The 21,617-nt window shown below is 42.6% G+C and overlaps 1 protein-coding gene across 1 annotated transcript in view; it reads left to right on the top strand.

Moving 5' to 3' along the window:
- Window positions 1–21,617, top strand: part of xylt1 (xylosyltransferase 1) — a 77,108-nt gene that overhangs the window by 29,699 nt on the left and 25,792 nt on the right. The window contains exons 2-4 of the mRNA XM_022755523.1: window positions 9,452–10,040; window positions 14,967–15,139; window positions 15,335–15,537. Coding sequence (XP_022611244.1) covers window positions 9,452–10,040; window positions 14,967–15,139; window positions 15,335–15,537 — 965 coding nt within the window. The remainder of the gene's footprint in view (window positions 1–9,451; window positions 10,041–14,966; window positions 15,140–15,334; window positions 15,538–21,617) is intronic.

Raw genomic sequence — 21,617 nt, 5'->3', positions numbered from 1 at the left:
GATATGGCTCAGAAATCGCCTGATGGGCCCCATTCAGAGCTGGAGATGTAAAGTTCTGGGCTTTATTCACAGAGGAAAATAAGAGGCCGGTATAAGAGAGAGGAGGGGGTAAAGGGACACAGTAGGGGAATTGCCAGTATCTTCTCATGGCTTGTTAAAGGGCTTTCATGCCCTTGAGAGTTATAGACCTAATATACTGTATGTTAGTCGTATGATTTAGATTCCTGTTGTCATCTGGAAACTCCCAGGGTTCACCCAGCAGGAAGGCAGAGGGGGAAAGATGACAGGAAGTAGAGGTTGAGAAGAAAAGAGGATGTTTCTGAAGGAATGAGTGGGCATATATCATTTCACTGTACTCTACAGAAGGATATTGACTACAATAGTAATGAGGTTAGAGAGAAATATTTCAGCACTGTATTGTGGCCATTGTTTTGAGTCACAAACCTCAGATTGTAACTACTGTGGTTGCTTGATTGAAACCCAGTCATTCTAACGTCAGAACTGTATCTGGCTTCAGTAGGAAGCAGTGTTACAAAACAGTCAGGTGACCTGCACTCTCACACTTTAGCTTACTTGGGTTCTAATGTTGATAAAGACAATCTAATACATTGCTCCTTTTAGGAAACTATTTTATTTGCCGGCTTACCTGAATCTATCATAAATATTGTGAAGTAAACCGTGCTGTTACCAATATTTTTTATCTCATGACATCTACAAAACAATTCTGTAACATTTTTGATGATTAGATATAGATTTCAGCTTACATTTTATTGTAAAATAGTACTAAAATACAGTGTACTGAGGGGGATTTGGAGTATAATTAGCAAACATTAGCAAGACTAGCTGCTGGTCAGTTTAGTGAGATGTTACACTATTTAACTTTTTAGAATCAGAAGTTGGAAATTCACAGCCGGTAGGTCAGACACTTTGTTAATAACAGTTATTGTTGTTAATTATTAGTTATTAGTTATCATAGATGTCTGCATTACTTTAGCTCACGTAGCGTTATGTAGGTATTGGCTAGCTGAGTAATGGTAGCTGTCAATAGATTCAGAAAGCATTGTTAGCTTTGTGTTACACCTCCATGTGTCAAAACTAAAATGATTTATTTCTTTATTTGTGGCTCCAACGGTGAGAGGGTTTATTTAATGAAATTCCATATGGAGAATTTTAGCCTTTTTATGGTTGAAGTGGGACTGATGCCACCATACGGCAACTCTGGAGTCTCAACTCCAACTCCCTATGTAATAGACAATGAGCAGTAAATTAGGATTTCAGAAGCCTATGAATCATCATCAGTTTGTGTCATCACTGGCAGCTATAGAGTTACACAACAGTGATTTTAGTATCTATAATATGCATAAATTACCCTCACCTTTGCCCTGTCTGTACTGCCTGTACAGTGAATAGCTATTCCAGGACAAAGCACAATAATGCACACAGCTTTTTATCACTGAACAGACACATTTCTATTTCACCAGTACCTTTTGGCATTGCTATTATTACTTTAGTAGATATTAAATCACATTTTTTTCTAAATGTATATTCATAAGTGATGGATAAACAACTAGCATTAAAATTACTGTGAATTAATTCTCTTGTTTTTGCATGTCAGACATGTTTATGGAATAGAAAAATATCTTGGTGAGCATGGGTATGTAAATTTTTCTCTTAGAGGTGTTTATTTTTTTATTTACATACTGTATATACTGAGGCACTCACACCTCTAAGACTCAATACGCTGTACGACTCCTGGCTTCTGCTGCCTCCACAGCAGACAAATCATATATTACTACACACACACACACACTCACACACACACACACGCACACATGCACACACACACGGGCAGAAAACACACACAGGCCCCAGGATAAATGTGACTTGCACAAAACCAGTCTCACAAGTGACTAGTGTGTTTGTGAGTCTGCAGATTTGTACAGAATGGTGTGTTTATTAGAAACAGTACATGGAACAAGTTACACAGGTGTGTGTGTGTGTGTGTGTGTGTGTGTGTGTGTGTGTGTGTGTGTGTGTGTGTGTGTGTGTGTGTGTGTGTGTGTGTGTGTGAGTTGAGTAATCCATCTATGTAAGCTGCTGGGATGCAGAGTAAAGATTTTTGAGAGGAGAAGGCGAACCAGCCCTCGTGAGACTCAGGCCGGCCGGCTTCGCTCTTGCCACAAGCTTTGGGGATTTGAGCTCTAACATTGTTCTCAGTGTGAGTTTCCTTGTTGTTGATACACACTCAGAGTTATTTGAGGTCGTCTCTCAACCCTATTTCTCTTTAATCCAATTTCGTGGGAAAGTTCCAGAAGAGAATAATCTTGATATCAACACATTTATGGTATTTTCTTATTTTCCCAGTGTAGCATTCGCCTCAGTTCATTTCCACATCAATGAGTAGATTCTAAATTAAATTATGCCCATTAAGTGACTCATTTACGTCTCAAGCATTTATCTGATGCTCTTATCCAGAGTGACTTATAGTAAGTGCAAAAGATGAATCCGCTTGAATTCCTGAATTTCGGATGCTCAAAACAGCCAAGAGAAAGGATTTTAATGGTCCGGAGTGAGTGTAGAATACTAATGTGTGATCTTGCTACATGAAGTATTAGTGGCCGGGAAGAACAAAGGTTTTTCCACCGCAGGAGCAAGCTAATTAAACATATAAGTGGCTATATCAAACATGTAGTGAGGTGGCACTGAATCAACACTGAGCACAGCGGAGGCCATGAACTGCTCTAAAATATTTCTCAAACTGCCTGGAGAGAAGAAGAAATTCACATTAACCTCGTTTATTATTCTAAACCGATCGTTTAATGTATTTTATTCATACTTAAGCACACCCTAGTAAATGTGTTTCCATTCCCACACAGCGCTTTTTCATTCTCTCACAAATAGATTTTAGTTACCTTGCACTAAAATGCATGATGATACATCGTGTATCCCGCAGCAGCAAACACATTGTTTTTAAGAGTGGTTTGTCATTTTGGGAAACACTCTTATTTACTTTCTTTCCAAGAGTTAGATGAGAAGTATGATACTTTTCACTCGATTAGCTTTCTTACTGTGACAGGTCAAAATGTCCTCCATGAACAGGGCACATTGGCAGCACTACAGCAAGCCAGAGAGCTCCGCTTCGTGCTGACAATTAGCCCAACTTTAAATATAAATAGATGATCCTGGGTTAATGCTAACCAGGGTTTAAAGACATAGTATGTACTTAAATATTGGCCCGTACATATAATGTTTTATGATAAGGAAATATGACCGGCCGAGTTGTTATCATCCTTTAAATCTCCTCTTAAACATTATTTTTATTATTATTCATCCTGCCCAGACAAAACTGCAACAAAGCTGACAGGACAGTGACGGAGATGTCAATCAAGCAGTCAGTCCGTACACGCCCACACACTCCTCAGAAAAGTCTCATCACCTGTGTGCGTTTACCGTGAGTGTGTAATATCCTGTCTGTGATATCCTGAGACGTTTTGGACGAGACTGCACAGGTGAACATCAGTGCTCTGAGTGGGCTGAGCATTATGTGTACACAAGTGGAGCTCTGGGGGGAAAAAAAAACTATTGCGGGAGATCACAGAAGTATTGCAATGGAATGCAAATATATTGTGAGGGAAGCCAAAGTATTTTTTAATTCCACTTTGGTCTTGTGGAAACTCCTCAGTGAACCCCCTACAGTTAATACATTTCTTCATATGTATCCTTGTGGTTTTTCGTGCCGAGCTTTGCTGTATTTAAAAAGGTTTTGAGGAAGAGAAACTCCTTCTATCTTTCTTGTGTCTGTGGTTGTGAGCGCAGAGGTGTTTTTGTGTCCTTGCCCAGTTGAAATCCATGCATGCAAATGTAATCAGTGAAGCCATATAATTACAACACAAGAATATCCACCAGAAAGGAGTGGAAATTCAACAGCAGTTTGTGAGTTCCCCTCTGCCCTCTGGCCTTAGTGAATACCCACGAGTCTCAAACCCTTGGATCTTGGTATCTGGAAGACTTTGGTCTTTTTTCAGTGGTAGTAGCCAGTTGCAATCATTTGTCTGTTAAAGAAGTTTCCCAGAGGAGAGACACTTTTTAAAAAAAAAAATATTTTTGCTTTCTTTTCAGATAATGCATCCTTTCTCCGAATTTCATTTTCCATTCTCAAAGCTGTGAAAGTCACTCCCAGCCCTTCTCACTGTCTGTCTCCTCTAGGTATTTCTAACCCATTTGCGCGCGCACACACACACACACACACAGATAGACACACACCATTTTCACCACTTTTGCTCTGGGGCTTGTCCCAGGGCACAAAACAAGAGGCTTCTGTGCAAAGCAAACCCATGCTGTTCTTTCAGAGCCGCCACTAATCGTGCGTTTGTACACACACACACACACACACACACACACACACACACACATACGTACACACTTACATCACATGTGACTAGCATTCCGCCAGTTTTAGCCTCTGGAAAAGAAGGGGATTGAGGGGATTGACTGAAGAGAAAAAGGAAGAGAAAGGTAGCAGCAACTAAGGAAATATTCATAACTAGAAGACAGAATACAACGAAAACCCCAAATAGTGAACCCAAGCACAACATTTCTTATAAAGTCCAGTAGACTGGAGCATCAAAAATATCCCTCCATGACTCATCTGTGTATTTCTTTACCCTGTTTGCAGCGTAATTTTTCTTACTGCCAGTTTAGACCCTGTGAAACTCTTTACTGTAGGCTATTTGTTATTGAACTGAAGTGAAGCTCAGTCTACTTTGCTATACTTTGAAAATCCTCCTGGATAAGAGTGTTTGATACCTAAACTGTGAATCTAAGAACATAGAAAAGAACAACTGTTCTTGCCCCCAAACTCTGCAGCTGATAAGCTACGATAAGTAAGACTTCTAAGAAGTCACGAAGCATTTAGGTCATCCCCGCTCTACCCCAGCTCATCTCTACCCGAGGTGTCCTGAGGTGCTAGAGCAGCTGTGAACTAAAGTCTGTCAGTGTATCAGTCTCCCGTGTCATGCCAGATGCCACATCTTGCTCAGAGTATTGCAGGGATTCAGTCCAGGTAATTAATCTGAGCTTGTTAGCCACATGGCAGGCAGGTCGTAGCAGAATCTGGCCCGCACGCCATGCCGAGGTGACTCAACACCCACCTACTCATGCATAGTCAGTGGGCAGTTCTTAATAAACCTGTGTATATGTTTATGTACATTGTGTCGCGGTTGTCTGCATGCTGTCCATACAGCAGCTTGTGTTGACAGAGTACGCGCTGCTGGCACACGCAGTATCTTATCTCAGCTCGGCTCCCGTAGGAATGATGTCTTTAAAGTGAGCGGGCTGAGAGGGTGGGGTGAAACTGATATGTGCTGCTACCTTGCTCTCCCTCACATCTACCATGGGACTGCAACAGTAAATGATGGCATTAGGAAGGAGGGGAGGGGGGCGGAGCAGATGAACTGCTTTCCTTCCCAGAGCGAGGGATGATACGTGGGCCAGGGAGGAGGTGGAGGAGGAGAGGGGTGAAGCTGGACAGGTGCTGAGAGAGAGATATGTGCTCTTTTTTCTCAGCTGCACAGGAGATTGGGAGGAATGGAGAGAAAGGGAGAGAGAGAAAAAGGACAGGTGAAATATTTCCCCCTGTGGCAGGGGAAATGAGGGAAAGTGGAAAGGGCCAGCTCTGTGTTGAGGAATGGACTAAACCATTCCCGGAGGGGGTGCTGAAGCTCCCAGCCCCACAGGCCTCTCTCTAAATGTACCTACCAGTGATGGATGATATTAACGTTTACCCCCTCTGCTTTTTCCTCACTTCTCAGCAGAGCTCAGGGAGCTCACTGTTTGTGTGTGTGTGTGTGTGTGTGTGTGTGTGTGTGTGTGTGTGTGTGTGTGTGTGTGTGTGTGTGTGTGTGTGTGTGTGTGTGCGCAGAGCCAGCACAGCGCATGCCAGGCAATCCTGGCTTGGCCTCCCCGACACTCCCAGGGAGCAGAAAACATATCCCCTGCAACAATCGATAGCTACCCCCAGCTCCCAGCCCCATCTGCAGTCCAACGCAGCCCCTATCTCCAGTCGCTGCCACTACTATTAATTCTGTGCCCCACCGCTTCCTGCTTACAGCCCGGTCCCTGAGATTAAAGAGCAGCACAGCTACTGGAGTTCTTTGCTCACAGGAGGAGGGGGAGGAGGAGGGAGAAAGGGGCACAGTGTGAAGATTGTTTATCCAGAGGAATCTCCTCACCGCTAACTTACAAATACTACTCATTTCCACTTCAGGCCCACATGGGGCTAACCTCTTCTGACTCTTGTCCATGCCAATTAATTTGCAACAAATCAACATCTTTGTGATGCTTTTTTTTTTTTTGCTCTTTTTTTCCCCCCAAAGAAAATGATATACACAGTTGTAGCCAGCTGGGCTGCATTCAGAGAAGTAGTTTAAGTACGGTGATGTCATGCTGAAATGATAAGTCTATTTATCAAAGTGAATCTTGAACTTATTTAATAATAATTGCTGATGAGTCATTTATCAAACAAAAATGCCAAACATTTGCTGGATACAGCTTCTCAATTGCTCTTTTTTTTTGCCTTTGTTTGTGATTATTTATTACATTTCCTTAATTAAAGAAATGGATAAATAAAAAATGGATTTTCGTACTTTTGGTCAGAGCCAGGCTACGTGTTGCTGTTTCCCCCTGGTTCCAGTCTTTATGCTAAGCTAACCATCTCCTCGCTCCAACTTGATATTTACTGTACAGACATGAGAGTGGTATTGATCATCTCATTGAACTCTCAACATGAAAGAGAGGAAGCATATTGCCTAACTCGTCTTGTGATACATGTAATATTATATTTCTTAAAAATGAAATCATTTCTTCTGACGTTAGTGGAGGTTTTCTTTATTTTAGGTGATTTATTTTTACAGTGTTTCAATATTATTGACAATAAATGATTAATCAAAAAATAGTCAATATATTAGACATGCGTTAGGAGTGATTAGGAAATTGTCTATAGGCCTAGAGCTAACTTATTTCCATTATCAGTTTTTCTGTCAATTAAAATCATTAGAAATGCCCCTTGCAGTTACAGATATTTAAATTACCTGTTGTATCTAACGAATTCAAAAACCAAACACCTAATATCAACTGAAAAAAAGAATATTCACCTTTGAGAAGCAGGAGTCAATGAATATTTGGCATTTTAGCCTAAAAAAGACATACATGATTTATCAATTACTAAAATAACTGAGATGAAGTTATTGCTGATCGACTCATGAATAAATCAACAAATTATTTCACCTCTAAATGTGTGTTCAGCCTGCGCCTGGTATCTATCTGCTGTAAATGAGGTAGATTTGTTCCATCAAGATGAGTGGGGGGACATTCTGCATTACGGTTGCTCACTTGTGTCCCTTATCGTCTCATGTCTCTCCGGTGGGACTCACAGTGGGAGTATCCGTCTCTCCGGGGCGAACACATGCTGCCCCTGCTTTACTTGCTGTTTCTCTCCCCCCTTAAACACACACACTCAAGTGAAAGCTTTTGGGGGGAAAAAAAAAATCCAGAAGAAGCACTGTACACACATAATCGTGAATGCACACAGACTAATTTTACCTCTGCAAACATCCAGTGACTTGCACTGCATGGATTAGCCTCCTAAAGCATTCCCTTTGAAACTCGGCAAGTAGGGATTTCTTTTTAGGTGATCACTGCCCTAAGCAGCTGTTACACGCAGGATTAGCAGGTTCTGCCATTCAGACAACATGGTCTGTTTAAACTGGCAGAGTGAAGAAAGTAGAGAAAGACAAGGAGGGGAGGGGAACGCGAGAGAGGTTATGATAGGCAGGAGAAGAGATGAAGTGGAGAATAAAGGGGGGGAGGGGTGCGAGAGATGTGAAATGGGGACCAGATGATAAGAGAAGGGGAGCGAGATGTGGAGCAGAAGGAATGAGAGGTGAAAGGAGCAGAGCAGAGGGGTGGAATCGGGATGTGTGAAGAAAAGTGTGAAGGGAAGGAGAGGCAAAGAACCAGGAGAAGTCAGATGCATGGAGAAAAATGAGTGAGAGAGGAGAGGAGAGGAGAGGAGAGGAGAGGGGTGAATGCTTAAAGGTATCCAGTGTTGTGAGAATCAGATCTCTGCCAAGGAAGCTTAAAAGGAGCTGACAATGAGAATATTGTTCTCCCTCTGTTTTTCATCCAGTTTTTTGTTTCTTGCTTCACTTGTATAATATCATCCCCCTCCTTGTCTGTGTGAGTGTGAAAGTGTGTCATCCAGCCACCTTTGTAATTGTGCTGGTACAAGGTGTTTGCAGAGAGAGAGCCTTGATGGGCTGATAACAGGCCTGGCTTTAGGGGTGGAAAGACATTTCCATGCTGAGCACCTGGCTCACAATAGCATCTCACTTGCCTCCCTTGTGCCTCCCACATCTCCTGCTCCCATTCTGCCCCCCCCCCCCCCCCCCCCTTTCATTCCTCTTGTAAATGGAGAAACACATCAGGGATCCCTGTTGTTATGAGCTCTATCTTTCCTCGGCTGCTGTTTGTCGTTCCGTTCCCCCTCACTCTGCCTCTTCTCTTGTGTGTCTAGCAAGGTGTGCAACAGTGGCGTGGCAGCCAGGCAGCTTTCTTACTTTTCTGTTTGATGCATCGTGGCACATTTCGCTGGAACAAGCCAGCACTTCCTTGGAGCAGAACCCATGACTCGTGTCAGCGCTCCTTCGCCTCGCGATCCCCACTTTCACTCATTACCCTTTTTCCCTTCTCTCTGCTATCCCCTGTGCCCCTCCTTCGCTTTTAGCCTATTCTGCTGGAAAGATAGGGAAATTGTACATTCAGACGTTCGCACACACGCGCACACACTATCTCATATATGCAGACACACTGCGCTGACAAGTGCAGCCTTTCCAGTCACACGCCTCACCACTACAATTTCTTCACATTCTCACGTGGCTCCAGTGAAAAAGCAATTGTACGCACGCACGCACGCACGCACGCACGCACGCACGCACGCACGCACACACACACACACACACACACACACACACACACACACACATACACACGCACACAAACGTTAGCACCCACACAAACTCAGTCATATTCTGGCCCTTTATCCCTTCTTGGTAATCTGTTTACCAAGTGCCGGGCCCATTTGAGGGAGAATTTAATTGAAACCGGGGCTAATCTGATGATGGCACGGCCCTGCATCACCTCCACTTAGGTTGCACCTTGTAGTCCTCACACTCAATACCTTGCTACTTCATTTCATGCCTCACGGTTCAATGCAGCGCTGCCCGCTCATACATGCCACATTGATTGTTAATCCGACATTTGATATGCACCGCGCTCACTCAATTCTGATCTTGTTTTTCTTGTTTGTGCCCCCCTCCCCACCCCTCCTCTTTTCCCACTCTCCTCCCAATGCTTCCCTTGTCTTTCCCCTCCTGTTCCCACTCTCTTCATCCAGGATGGATATTATTCCCACCGGCCAAAGGAGAAAAGTAGAGTGGACAGCAACAACGAGAACTCTGTGCCCAAAGACTTTGAAAACATAGACAATAGTAACTTTGGCGCGCGCTCTCAGCCACAGCGGCAGTCTGTAGGGGCCACCAGCAGCAAGCAGCAGCGGGAGCATCTGCAGGAGAAAGCCCACGCTCAGCAGCAGACCTGGCGGGACAACTCCCCCAGTCTGGGACGCAGCTCAAATGAAGTGCTGCCTGTAGGCCATCAGCCGCTGGCGGTCGGCAACAACGCCTCCTACCCAAATGGTCAGGGCGTCGCGGGAGTTTCACGGCAGCAATACCGTACCTCACAGGCCCAACAGGCCCAGTCACAGCACAGGCATCAGCACCCCCACAGGAGGCAGGCGACTGCGGCGCCGCTGGAGGTGACCTACGATCAGCCACCCAAGTGCGAGATCAGTGGGAAGGAAGCCATTTCAGCTCTCTCCAGAGCCAAGAGCAAGGAGTGCCGGCAACAGATCGCAGAGGTGTACTGCAGACACAAGGAAGGGCAGTTGATGCCTGAGAAGGTCACTCGCTACTGCCCCCTTGAGGGTGAGTCCATCAGCGTAATTACATCGATTTTAGTTCATTCAAATGGTTATGTCTGTGGAGGTAAGGTTGTCAATTTGTATTCTGCACAAAAATCCTGTCATTGAACTGGTCGATATCTATCAAGGTTAACTACGAGGGGACATGTGATGTAATAGTGTTATGTGTTGTAGAATGTCAGATGCCACGTAGATAGCTTCAAGCCCCTGAAAACTTAGTTTCCAGTCTTCCGAAATTTGGAAAAATATATTCAAAGTTACTGTTTATTGAGAGTGTAACACCCATCAGATCTGTGTGGGTTTGGTTAATCAGATTTCGTAGTCACATTATGATTCCAGTGTTACTTAACTCTGATTGGTCCAGCATGTTAAGCATGTGGCATCACCTTTTTCCAGCTGAGCCCCACCCAATTCAAACCGGTGAGAAAAGCACAGACAAAAACACAGTGTGCTGTGCTCTTTAAATGATTATTCATCTCAAGTCACTTTAAAAAACTTCAGGATATCAATAAGCTACTTGAGGTTTTTGCTTGAGTTGATCTTTCTGGTTGGTTTACTACAAGTACAAAACACAAAGTAAAACAAACCTCCTTGAAATAATACTGACAGGTTGTCAATGTCCTTTCTTGGTATAGTTTGACATTTATTTTTTCACAATATTTCCTCTAGCTCTCTGCTGCACAGTTTTTTCACAGCAAAAATAACAATAATAATAAAATATAATAATAATAATAATATCCGCAAAGCTAAGTACAAGGAGTCTATTCTGACCATCCAGGCTTTAGTACATTGGTAAAATATTTCCTGTGCTTGCAATTGCAATTCTTGTCGAAGGCAAGAAATGTCTTTTTCACTGATGTGTAATTGGTGAAGTAAATTGTTGGAGAAAATGGGGATGCTGCTTGTATTCTCTCCAAATTGGTTTCCAATTTTCATTTGTTTTGTCAAAGCTGGCCAAAGAACACAGGTTCTCCTTTCTTTTCCTCAAACATACACACCCAAACACACACGCACACACACTTTTTTTCTCTAAGAAGACAGTTGCAGTCCGGTTGTGGGTTCTGTAAACAGAATCTGTTGTGGCTGCAGCCATCGATGAGCGGGCACGCATCAGCAACCATGTTTAAGTGAACAGCACATACACACAAGATACGTTTACACACATGGGAGTTGACTGAGTGCAGTATGGACAGCAGGGGAGGAGGAGAAAACTATTATACATCCTGCCTGTTCTCGTCAGATACCTGCCCGGCCCTCGCTCATGTTATTAGATCTCGAGGAGGCACAGTGACTTAGCAACTTCTGTGCATTCCCAGTCCCACAAGCAGGAGTATCGTTTGTCTGTGCCTAAGCTCCTGTCATCTCACACAGCTACTCACCATCCCACTCAAACTGACAGTTTGATCAAAAGAGACAAAGAAATTGAAAAGGGCTTTCCCCTGGTGGCTGGGCTGTAACAACACGACAGCTAAATTAAATCACTTTTCTTTCTTACTCTCCGTCTGCTTGTCTGCTGCCTGCCAATGTGTTATCTCTCTCTCTCTCTTTTCCTCTACCCTCCTCTGTTCCCCATCCCAATCCAAGTCCTAACCTTGTTAGCAGAGAATTGTCCAATTTGATTTGATCAGTAATCTGTCCTTGAGGCCTTGGCTAGATTAGCAATTGTGTATTAGCATCAATGAATACAGGAGGAACATGGTCACGACGTGGCCCCCTATATGCTAACTTGGCTAATCATGATATGACTGGGCTGCGTTGCTCCAGCAGAGGTATTGACAGACGGTGACCTTGAATGTAGCATTAACTAAATGGCCTTGTACTGAGAGATATTTGATTATAAATGTTACTTAAAGCTTTTAAACTAAATATTTATGGGTGAAGGAGGTTGTTCCTTAGTCACAAATCCACAAAGAACTATTACCCGACTCTGCAGTTCCTCACACCCTCTTTTAGCTCATTGTTTTGGTTTTCAGGCGCCTGTAACTTCACTGTTGTGGCTCACTCTGGCTCATGGTTTGCATCCGCAGCATTGTGCTTCTTTCAGCAGCTCTACTGTGTGCTTCCTGCCCAGCCCCAAACAGCAAACAATTAGCTGATTAGCTGATGAACCCAGTGGAGTGTTTTACAGCTTTAAAGTCAAATATCTCACTTAGCCGGTTGTTCTTAGCATTGTGTTAGCTGATAGTGTTAGCTGGTGATGTGGTAGACAGGAGTATGTGCTGAAGATAATAGTTTGGTTGTTGTTGTGGGTTGAACAATTTTGCTGCTGGTAAAAGCAACATACTAGTTTAGCTGACATGTTGTTAGCTCGTTGTTGTTAGCATTGCGTAAGCTGATAATGTTAGCTTGTGATGTGGTAGACACAAGTGTTTGGTTGTTATTGTGGGTTGAGCAGTGTGCGACCAGTGATAGCAGCATTCAGGTTTGCTTGATACGTTGTTAGCTGGTTGCTGTTAGCCAGCTCTAAATGAATGTGTCAATAGGCAACTGTCTGCTAACAAGCCATATCAACTTAAAAGGTGATAATGTCAGTGTTGTGTTTGCTCTGCCCCCCAAGTGGCCAAAAAAAAACATCAGGTTAAAAAGAAAATATATTGAGGTTTGTTATTGTAGACATATAAATCAAACCCATCGATATGATATGTTTGCAAACCTGGCTTTGTGGATGGTTTCAAGGAGCAGACAGAATCCCCGAGACATTTTCAAATGCAATTTGGTACAAGCCCTTTGGGATATAGCTCAGCTCTTGTTCTAACCTCTCATATGAGCAGTTAAGATGGAGGGTGGGTAAGAGCCCGAAGTTACACAAGATGATGGAGGAAGAGAGTGGGGTGATAACAGATGAGGGAGAGGCAGTTTAAAAGATTGATGACAAGGGGGAGCATGATGAAGAGTGATGAGTTCAAGAGGAGGGCTTCGTTTTTTTTCTTTCAGAATAGGCCTGCAGTCTCTTCAGGTTCAGGTCAAAAAATACTACACATGAAGCTCTTCTGCAGGTGAACACACATGTTCGACAGTAAAATTTAACAGTAAAATTTAAGTTCACGCACACACACACACACACACATACACACATACACACACACACTCACACAGCAGTGCTCATTAGTTCAGCTAGCTAGCATAGCACACACTCAAAGTGCTTTGTGAAGCGACTGGCCAATTATCCGTGTGCAAAGCAAACCAGTGAACCTTCTTAGCTGGCCACCAATTACCGTTCAATCTGATATGGCCCACAGCAGATTTCCCCCCTGAGCTAGTCACACACACATGCAGAGGGAGAGAGAGAGAAAGAGCAGCAAGAAATAAGTATGAGTGACTGACAGGAGCCACGGCCAATTGGAGCCAAGGGAGCATGTCATTAACCTCACCCTGGTGGTCAAACCTTTAAATAAACTCATGTTGTCACGATGTCATGATGTCACCTTGCCTTAAATTAAAATGAATGAGATTAGTTGAACGGGAGGGACCAGGCCTTCTTCTCCCCTCCCCGTCAACTCATAAGAAGAAGATATGTCGGACACTTGCCCGTAAATTTAGAGTAATTACAGGAGCCTAGGGCCAGACAGTTAGAGGAGCCGGGAGGGGCTTTTTTTTTTTAAGGAAACGTCACCTCAGAGGAATAAACGCCCCCCCCATCTCAGTGTTCCCTCAGCTTCCTCTACTTCTTTATCACAGACAGGCTCTTGGGAACTGAAGTCCTAAATTATAGTCATTAATCTCCTTAAGGCACGTTCTGTGAACAAACATGTCTCATAAACTGCGTGTGCACATTTGCTGTAATAACTTAAGATTCAAAAACAAACAATGTTTGTGATAATGTTCAGGGGACTTGATGGTGCAGAACTGCTTCAAGGAAGGTTTTTTTTAGGTTTGAAGCGCAAGTGTTTGTTTTTTCGAGCGGTTAAGGGTGGTACAAAACCACACGGTGGAGCTGTGTGAGCTTATCAATGGCTCTCAAGAGATTGTTGGAATTGCTTAATTTGATAGTGGCTTGGCAGGCCATGACCGGAGCTGCGCTTGCCTGTGTGCTTATTGTTGTCATTTGTGTGAAATCCAAAGCATCTTCTGGGAGTTTTGCCTGAGAGGAATGAAGGCACTTTGTCAAACTGTGCTCCACCCTGGAAGCCCCAGAGGAATCACTTATAGGATTCCTGTCTGAAAGAGGATAGTAGTTATAGTGTGTGTAGTGTCTCGTTGAAATTGTCAAAGTTCCAATTCAATTACATAAGAAAATAGATGAGTGAGCCAAGATTTTGTGGTACTGTTTTTTTGGTTCCACAGCAGGGCTTAAATATATGCTGTGGGTCCATGTGCATAATCGTGACCAATTTGGCCTCCTGAGAACGTCTGATGTATTTAAAGGACACAGTAGAGAGCAAAGTGAAATTACCTATGTTATACACCCACAGTCAGTGTTTTCTCAAGGCATACTGGTTGTATTATGGTCTTAATATATGTATATCTTCAAGATGATTGGTTTTATATCATTTTTTTAATATATTTTCCCTCAGTTCAGACTAAGTCACATTCAGACAGAATGTAAAATACCCACTGAATTGTGACATAGCAGTTAATTATTATGAATATGCTAATCACTATTCAGACTGCTACTTACTGTGTTGCTTAGCAACCTTGTTGTTTAGCTATTTCCGTTTATTGTTTAATAAAAGAATAGCAATTATCATTATTGCTATATTCATTATGCTTTCGAATTTGCTTTCTTTGTCCCTTGAATATATTTATAGATTCTCACCATTCTGTAAGGACTGATAGAACAGCCTCTTACAGTTTATCAAATAAATAACAGCAAACAGCCACTGATTATGTCACTGATGAAGAATCCATGCAGTGCTGTCTGAATTCATGCAGGAAAAAAGACTGAATTATGTACATTAATATTGACAGTGTGGTCTTTATGCCTGCACAGGTAAAGCCAATGTGAATGTCCAGTGGGATGAGGACTCTGCTGAGAGCTTTCCATTAAAACCAGTGAGAATAGCGTTTGTCCTGGTGGTCCATGGACGAGCTTCTCGCCAGTTTCATCGCCTCTTCAAAGCCATCTACCACACCTCGCACTACTACTACATACATGTTGATCAGGTGAGCCTACAAACAGGACGTACTACAGTAATATGAGGCTAGTTAAGCCCCTTTAAATTCAGATTTTTTTTTAAAGGAGGTTTGGCTTGCAGTAATTACATTTATTTGTTTTTCAATTACAGTAACTTTTAAAATATAATGTGTCAGATGTCAGACAGAATATTAATCCATTTTTGCTTAACTCCTTTGTCTCAGCGCTCCAACTACCTGCACAGGCAGGTGCACGCCTTGGCTGCCCAGTATCCCAATGTGAGAGTGACACCCTGGCGCATGGCCACCATCTGGGGTGGTGCCAGCCTGCTGACGATGTATCTTCGCAGCATGGCTGACCTGCTGGCCATGAGGGACTGGAGCTGGGATTTCTTCATCAACCTCAGTGCTGCTGACTACCCCATCAGGTAACAGAGGAGCACCCCATAATGCAGGGAGCTCAGTGGAGGGTAGTGAGGTAGGCCTGGGGGGAAGGCAGTGTGTGTAATTTCTTTAAGAATTGTCCTGTAAGGAAATAAGGTAAGGATTGGTGGCAAGCATACAATATATGGTGACAAATCTGTGAACTGGACACGCTTTCTTCTTTAAAAAGGCAGTCACCGTGCATGTACAATAGTAGACAGCTCCCAGCCAATATGGAGGAAATTCAATACACACTGATCTGGGCTCCTGTGGTTAACTGTGAGCTTTAAATACAGACTCACTCAAAACCAAACAGATCAATGAAGTAGAATCTCTGCTGTTCTCAAACACTATTCGTTCACATCTTCTCTTCCAAGTTGCTGCTTCCTTGCTTGCACTCCATTGAATGGGTTACATGGTGAACTGATTACAATTTAATTGCCCAGGGTCAATACCTATTGACTTTCCAGGCCTGTTGTGCACTGTACGGTCCAAAAGTCATCTCTCCACTCAAAAGCATCCCTTTTAAGAGGCTGTAAAAGGTAATTAAAAGCCACAAAGTCTACATGAACTGGACATATAGTCATGGAAATAGGCAATTTGGGGGAGAAATTTGGTGACTTGTACTGTTTTTTATGTGAGTTTATAGTCCTCCTGGGAGTTCAGGGTCTGCTGGGTTTTTGATGTAGCGCTGCAGCAGCCAATTAAAATCCTCCTATTAAGTAGAGAGTTATCTCTTCTGCACAGCCAGATGTCCACCAGTTGAATTCAGACAAGCTGTAATGGCCACTGGGTAAAAAGAAGCTGGATCTGATGTCTCCACAGCTGGAGCCGGGATGCAGGGGCAAATGTGGATGTTGTTCATAGACCGGTTCAGTCTTGTTGTGTTAAGCTGTTTTCACCATATTGATGAATGCTGCTGACATGCTGTCTGTGCTTGTTTGTCTGTGCATGTGTCTGTGTTTCTGCACAAGGGTGTGCACATGTGAATTTATTGTGTGTTGCGTGTGCCTCAGCACCTGCCTGTGTACATGCGTGCACATTTCTCCTGTTTGTCAATCAGCGCATGATTAAAGGTATTTGCAAGTGCATGCGCCGAGACACTGTTTTCTTCCCATCTTTTGCCTCCTCATTTGCATGAGGGTGATGTTGTTGAGAAAAAGGGCTGACAGTGGAGGTTTTAAGCCCCATCTGTTGGGAGACGAAACGATTGATGGAGCGAAAGAGGGAGCCGAGAGGCACAAATGACAGGGTGAGGCGAGGGAGCGAGAATAAGCAGTTAGGGAAGGGGAACGAGAGGGAACTGCATGTTTTGGATCCATGCAATATGGAAATATGGAAATTGCACTGGTGTATCTTTGCTTACCAAGTGCATTTGTAACCATAGCTCCCATTTGACCAAGTCTGCACACAGCATATATACTGACGTGAACTTGCAAATGTGGTCCTTTAAAGTGGCAAGCCTGGGTTCAAGCCCTTGAGAGTGAGCATCTGTGCTACTCAAGTGTCCTCAAGCAAGAAACCAAAACCCCTTCAGTCACTGACAATCCTTTCTGATCTCTTTGGGAAGAGGATCAAGTGAAAAGAGACGTTCTCCCTCAGAAATAAACACATCAGCATTACATTATCACTATGGACTTACTATTGCACAGAAAAAGATGTCAGCATAAGCAGAGGACTCACTCTTGCCAGCCTGCAAACCCCACTTTTTTTGTCAATCTATTACAAGCTTTTAACCCATTACTTATCCTGATCCTATTACATTTATCCAGCTAAAATTGTCCAACCTGCATCAGTATTTCCTTACGTGTACAATCTTACTTGGTCACAGGCTTGGTCTAAATGACACTTGTCTTTCCGTTGTGACCGTACTGCGTTGGTGCAGTCAGGAATGTGGGGGGCTCCCCTGCCCCGCGCTGCCCTGACTACTGCTGTTGTTATCAGTGGGACTGGAGACAAGCATTATTTCCCCTCTAATTCCCTGATAATGTCTGTCCTGCCGCATGGATGGCTCTCAAAGGCAAATCCAGAGCCCCTCACACCAGCAGAGGGGCTGTGTGTCCAGGGGGAGATATACTGTGTGTGTGTGTGTGTGTGTGTGTGTGTGGCCAGAGAGAGGCCAGAGGATGAGTTATACGCTTGCTTTGTCAGAGAATACAATGCTCTTTCCCAGCTTTTATCTACAGTCTCCTTGCTTTTACCTGTTTTTTTTCTTCTTCAAAGCCCCTTTCATAGACTTTACAGCAGCTTTTAAGACGTCTGAGCTTTGTGAGACAATGACTGACTGCAGGCGTCATGTCTTCTAATCTCTCTCACTTTGTCATCCACGTCAGGGAAAAGTGCTGCATCTCATATTCAAGCTTTGTTCCATAAGTGATAGGTGCCATTTCCCGCTGTGAAAAAAATGACTTTATAACCCATTAGAACTGAGCCAACTCATTTGAAAATGTAATTCTGAAAATTAAAAAACTTGTTGAAAAATTCAGGCAGGATATTTAAAATACTGAACTTACAGAACTTTTTGAAGGTTTTTCCAGGACAGAGATGATGAATGTGTGATCCATCTCTCATCTGTTCAAATGTTGGAGTGCGGGTTCACAACCTGACAGCCATGGCATTCAGCTATTCCCCTCTGGGATGGTATATTTAAAGTCCTTGTTATAAAAAGGGCACATTATGAATTTAACAGTAAGACCATGGAAGTGAAACAGTGGCATAATGATGAAGTTTAATTGGCTATGATATGGAAAAGGTGCACATTTTTGTGTGTGTCAGACGGGGTTGAAACTCACAGCAGTGTGTGTGTGTGTGTGTGTGTGTGTGTGTGTGTGTGTGTGTGTGTGTGTGTGTGTGTGTGTGTGTGTGTGTGTGTGTGTGTGTTTGTTAATGTGAGTGTGAATACCACTGTGAGACAGAGCAGCCACAGGGCTGACAGTAAGCAAACTAGACCCAGTGGACGGGGTGACCACTCAGGTGGCAAATGTGGAGCTTGACATGAATTCCCCTTGGTGTGTGTGTGTGTGTGTGTGTGTGTGTGTGTGTGTGTGTGTGTGTGTGTGTTTGTGTGTGCCTACAAGCATTTGTGTGTTTCAGTGCATGTATATTGTATTGTCAGTGTGCATACTAGCAGTTACACAGCATGCGTGCATGTGTGCGTGTGTGTGTGTAGGAAGTAGAGACAGAGAAGACTGCATGTGTCTGTACAGCACATCATCAGTTAGGCTTTATGGCTCAGGACCTCCTAAGATAAGCCCCCCAGGCTGTGAAATTGCTCCTTCAAGAGAAAATGACATTAATATGCGCTTGTCCCTCCCCCCACTGATCCTTGAGCTTTTTACCAGAGCCTCGCTGCTCTTTTCGAAAGGCAAGCCAAGCCATCATGAAAGGCTCCACCACAGATGAAATGTTAGAGCCATTGACTGGGGCATAGCCTGCAGAGCAAAGCTTTTAGCCTGTCTGGCCTGTGTATGAAGGAGTAGACTGCTCTACAATGTAAGAGCAGCATGAAGTCATTCATCAAAATCACGGACAGCACGATCTTTTGTATCATCCTAAATAGTTTTAACAGTTTGAAGGGACTGAGGGACTGACACTGAGAGCAGCCGAGGTCTTTAATTGATCGGAAGTGACTTAAAGCCCTGAAAAGAGAATTTCTCTATATCATTAAAGACCCCTTCCTCTCAAAAATTAGTTGCGCTTGTTGTTACTTGAATGTTTGAGCTTCACTGTGCAGAATGATGTGTGTGCAGAGTTTGACAACAGCAGGCTGTTTTCTCATTTACCTGCTGAAGGGTGGGAAGTTTCTCTGTTCTCACCTTAAATCTCAGTTTCACACTCGCACAAGCGCGATGTGGAAATGTGAAAACTCTGGTGCACACAAAGGACTCTTCAGTAAGGTGGGAGACATCATGTGTTCAGCTGTTAACTTTTGAAAGGAGCATTATATTATAAGTTTATCATTTTAAGAAAGTTTAACAAGTTAATTGAACTTTGAACACTGAATTAAGAAACTCTATCCAAACAGATTTTATTCCAAGCAGAGTATTTTCTGTCTTAAAACTTGTCTGGAGGGGATGTTTAAATATTCATGACCAAACAAGCAACAATCAAAGTTAAAGCTTGGAACAGTAAACATCTTTAGTTATTATTTATTAAGAGTTCAACACTCAAAAACTCAGCTAATCTGCTTCATCGGGACTCTGTGGGTATGATTTTGTCAGATTTGATTGACAGTGATCCCTTCAACGATCATTAAATTGTGATCACCTTGCGATTCCAACTGAACACAGACGAAAACACAAACACAGAACTCTCTCATGTGAAATCACCAAAACTTTGCCAGAAAATACAGTGTTCATGTTCATGTTGGGACCCCATCGCTCAATTAGTGCGCTGCCTTCAGACCTCACATTGTGATGACGTCACAAAAATAAAACTCAATTTCATAGGCGAGGAGAAAGTTTTACAAATGCAAAACCTCCATGGATTTAAAATTCATAAAACAAAAGAGTTAAAACCAGCTTTGTTTTCAGTTATAGGTGTCTTGTCAACAGTCTTACAAATGTCTCCTTTATAATGTTGGCCTGTGGAGAACAAGCTTTTGGGCCACAGAGGACTTATTCATTGCAATACCACCGGTGACCACTGGGAGAAATTGCCAGCCAGGCTGACTGGAGGTGCCCTATAGGTACAATGCATTTTTTTAAATATAAAAATAAAAGCCAAGATGTAATATTAAAAGCCCAGATGACAAAGGGCATTACTATTCCATATACAAGTCATAAGAACGGTACAAAATGAAGACCCATAATTAGTCAAGGAGAATACTTGCTATTGTTGAAGATATCCTAACCTGCTATCTGTGAATTTAAACCTGACTAGTAGCTAGATGCTAGCTAGATTGTAAGAAACATTTATCATATTTCCATTTTGCTTCTGACAGCATAACTGACAATTAATCAAAATCACTCTTTATTACAGCCTACATAATGAGTCCGTATAAAATACATCAGTGTACAAATCACAAAAAATAATCATTCTAGCTGAGGAAATGATTAAAACTTTGTTTTAAAACGGAGGAATCTGTAGTATTCCCTCATCATGCTACAGAGTATATCTGGACAATTCTTCATGCTCCATCCGCTCGCTGTATGTTGTGAAGCAGACAGGTCAAGTACTCAAGAGTAAAACTCTCCACAATTAATGTTTGAAAACTTGCTTTAGTAGGAGGTTTGTCATTTGTTCATGACATAAAGACACATTACATCAAATATTTTTTTTTCCATATCTTGCAAAATATCCATTCTGACCAGATACAATGAGGGTAGCTCCCTACTGAGATTTGACATGTTATATAAAAGCAGAGGCCTCATTTCTAATCTTTAGTTGGGAGAGATTTGAAGTGGTGAAGGATTTCAAACTACAACAGTCTAGTATGGTTACACACTGATGTCTTCATTGTATGGTCCCATATCACATCCCATTTCTCCTAATCAATGTTTACACCAAGTTCATTTGTGCAGGATGTCTGTGCAACATCCTGTACATTCGACACATCAGCTTGGCTTTATAGACAAACATTATAAAAAACGAGTTATGGATTTTTTTTTGTTGGACCTAGGAGAGGTAACTGCCCTACTGCTGATGTTGTAGCACTAATGTTGAAAGTGATTTTGCTTGTTATGAAAAATCGAATCTAGAGGTATCTAAAAAAAAATGATGTCTGGGGAGATTGTATTTTTCTCAAAGTTGTATAAATGACTAATTACATCACACTTCTTTTTATCCCTTGGGATGTCCAAGTGCTGTACACATTGTCTATCAAACCAGGGTTAAAAATAAAACCAAAATCTTAAGATAAAAAAAAAAAAAGATACAACCACACTAAGTGATGTAAGGCCAAAGTCATAAAAAGGATATTAAAACTGAATAAAAAGACAAATAAAGCAAAAAATAAAATAAAATAAGGAAAGGCTCTCCAATAAAAGTTTTTAGAAGGGCTTTAAAAGACCTCAGTGACTCCGACAGCCTGATCTCCTCAGGCAGGTCATTCCAGAGCCTCGGGCTCCTGAATGAAAACGCTCTG

This window comes from Seriola dumerili, unplaced genomic scaffold (assembly GCF_002260705.1).
Source record: "Seriola dumerili isolate Sdu_G_001 unplaced genomic scaffold, Sdu_1.0 BDQW01000230.1, whole genome shotgun sequence".
NCBI lineage: Eukaryota > Metazoa > Chordata > Actinopteri > Carangiformes > Carangidae > Seriola > Seriola dumerili.
The sequence above is the reverse complement of the archived record's forward strand: the minus strand, read 5'-3'. Positions and strand labels throughout refer to the sequence as shown.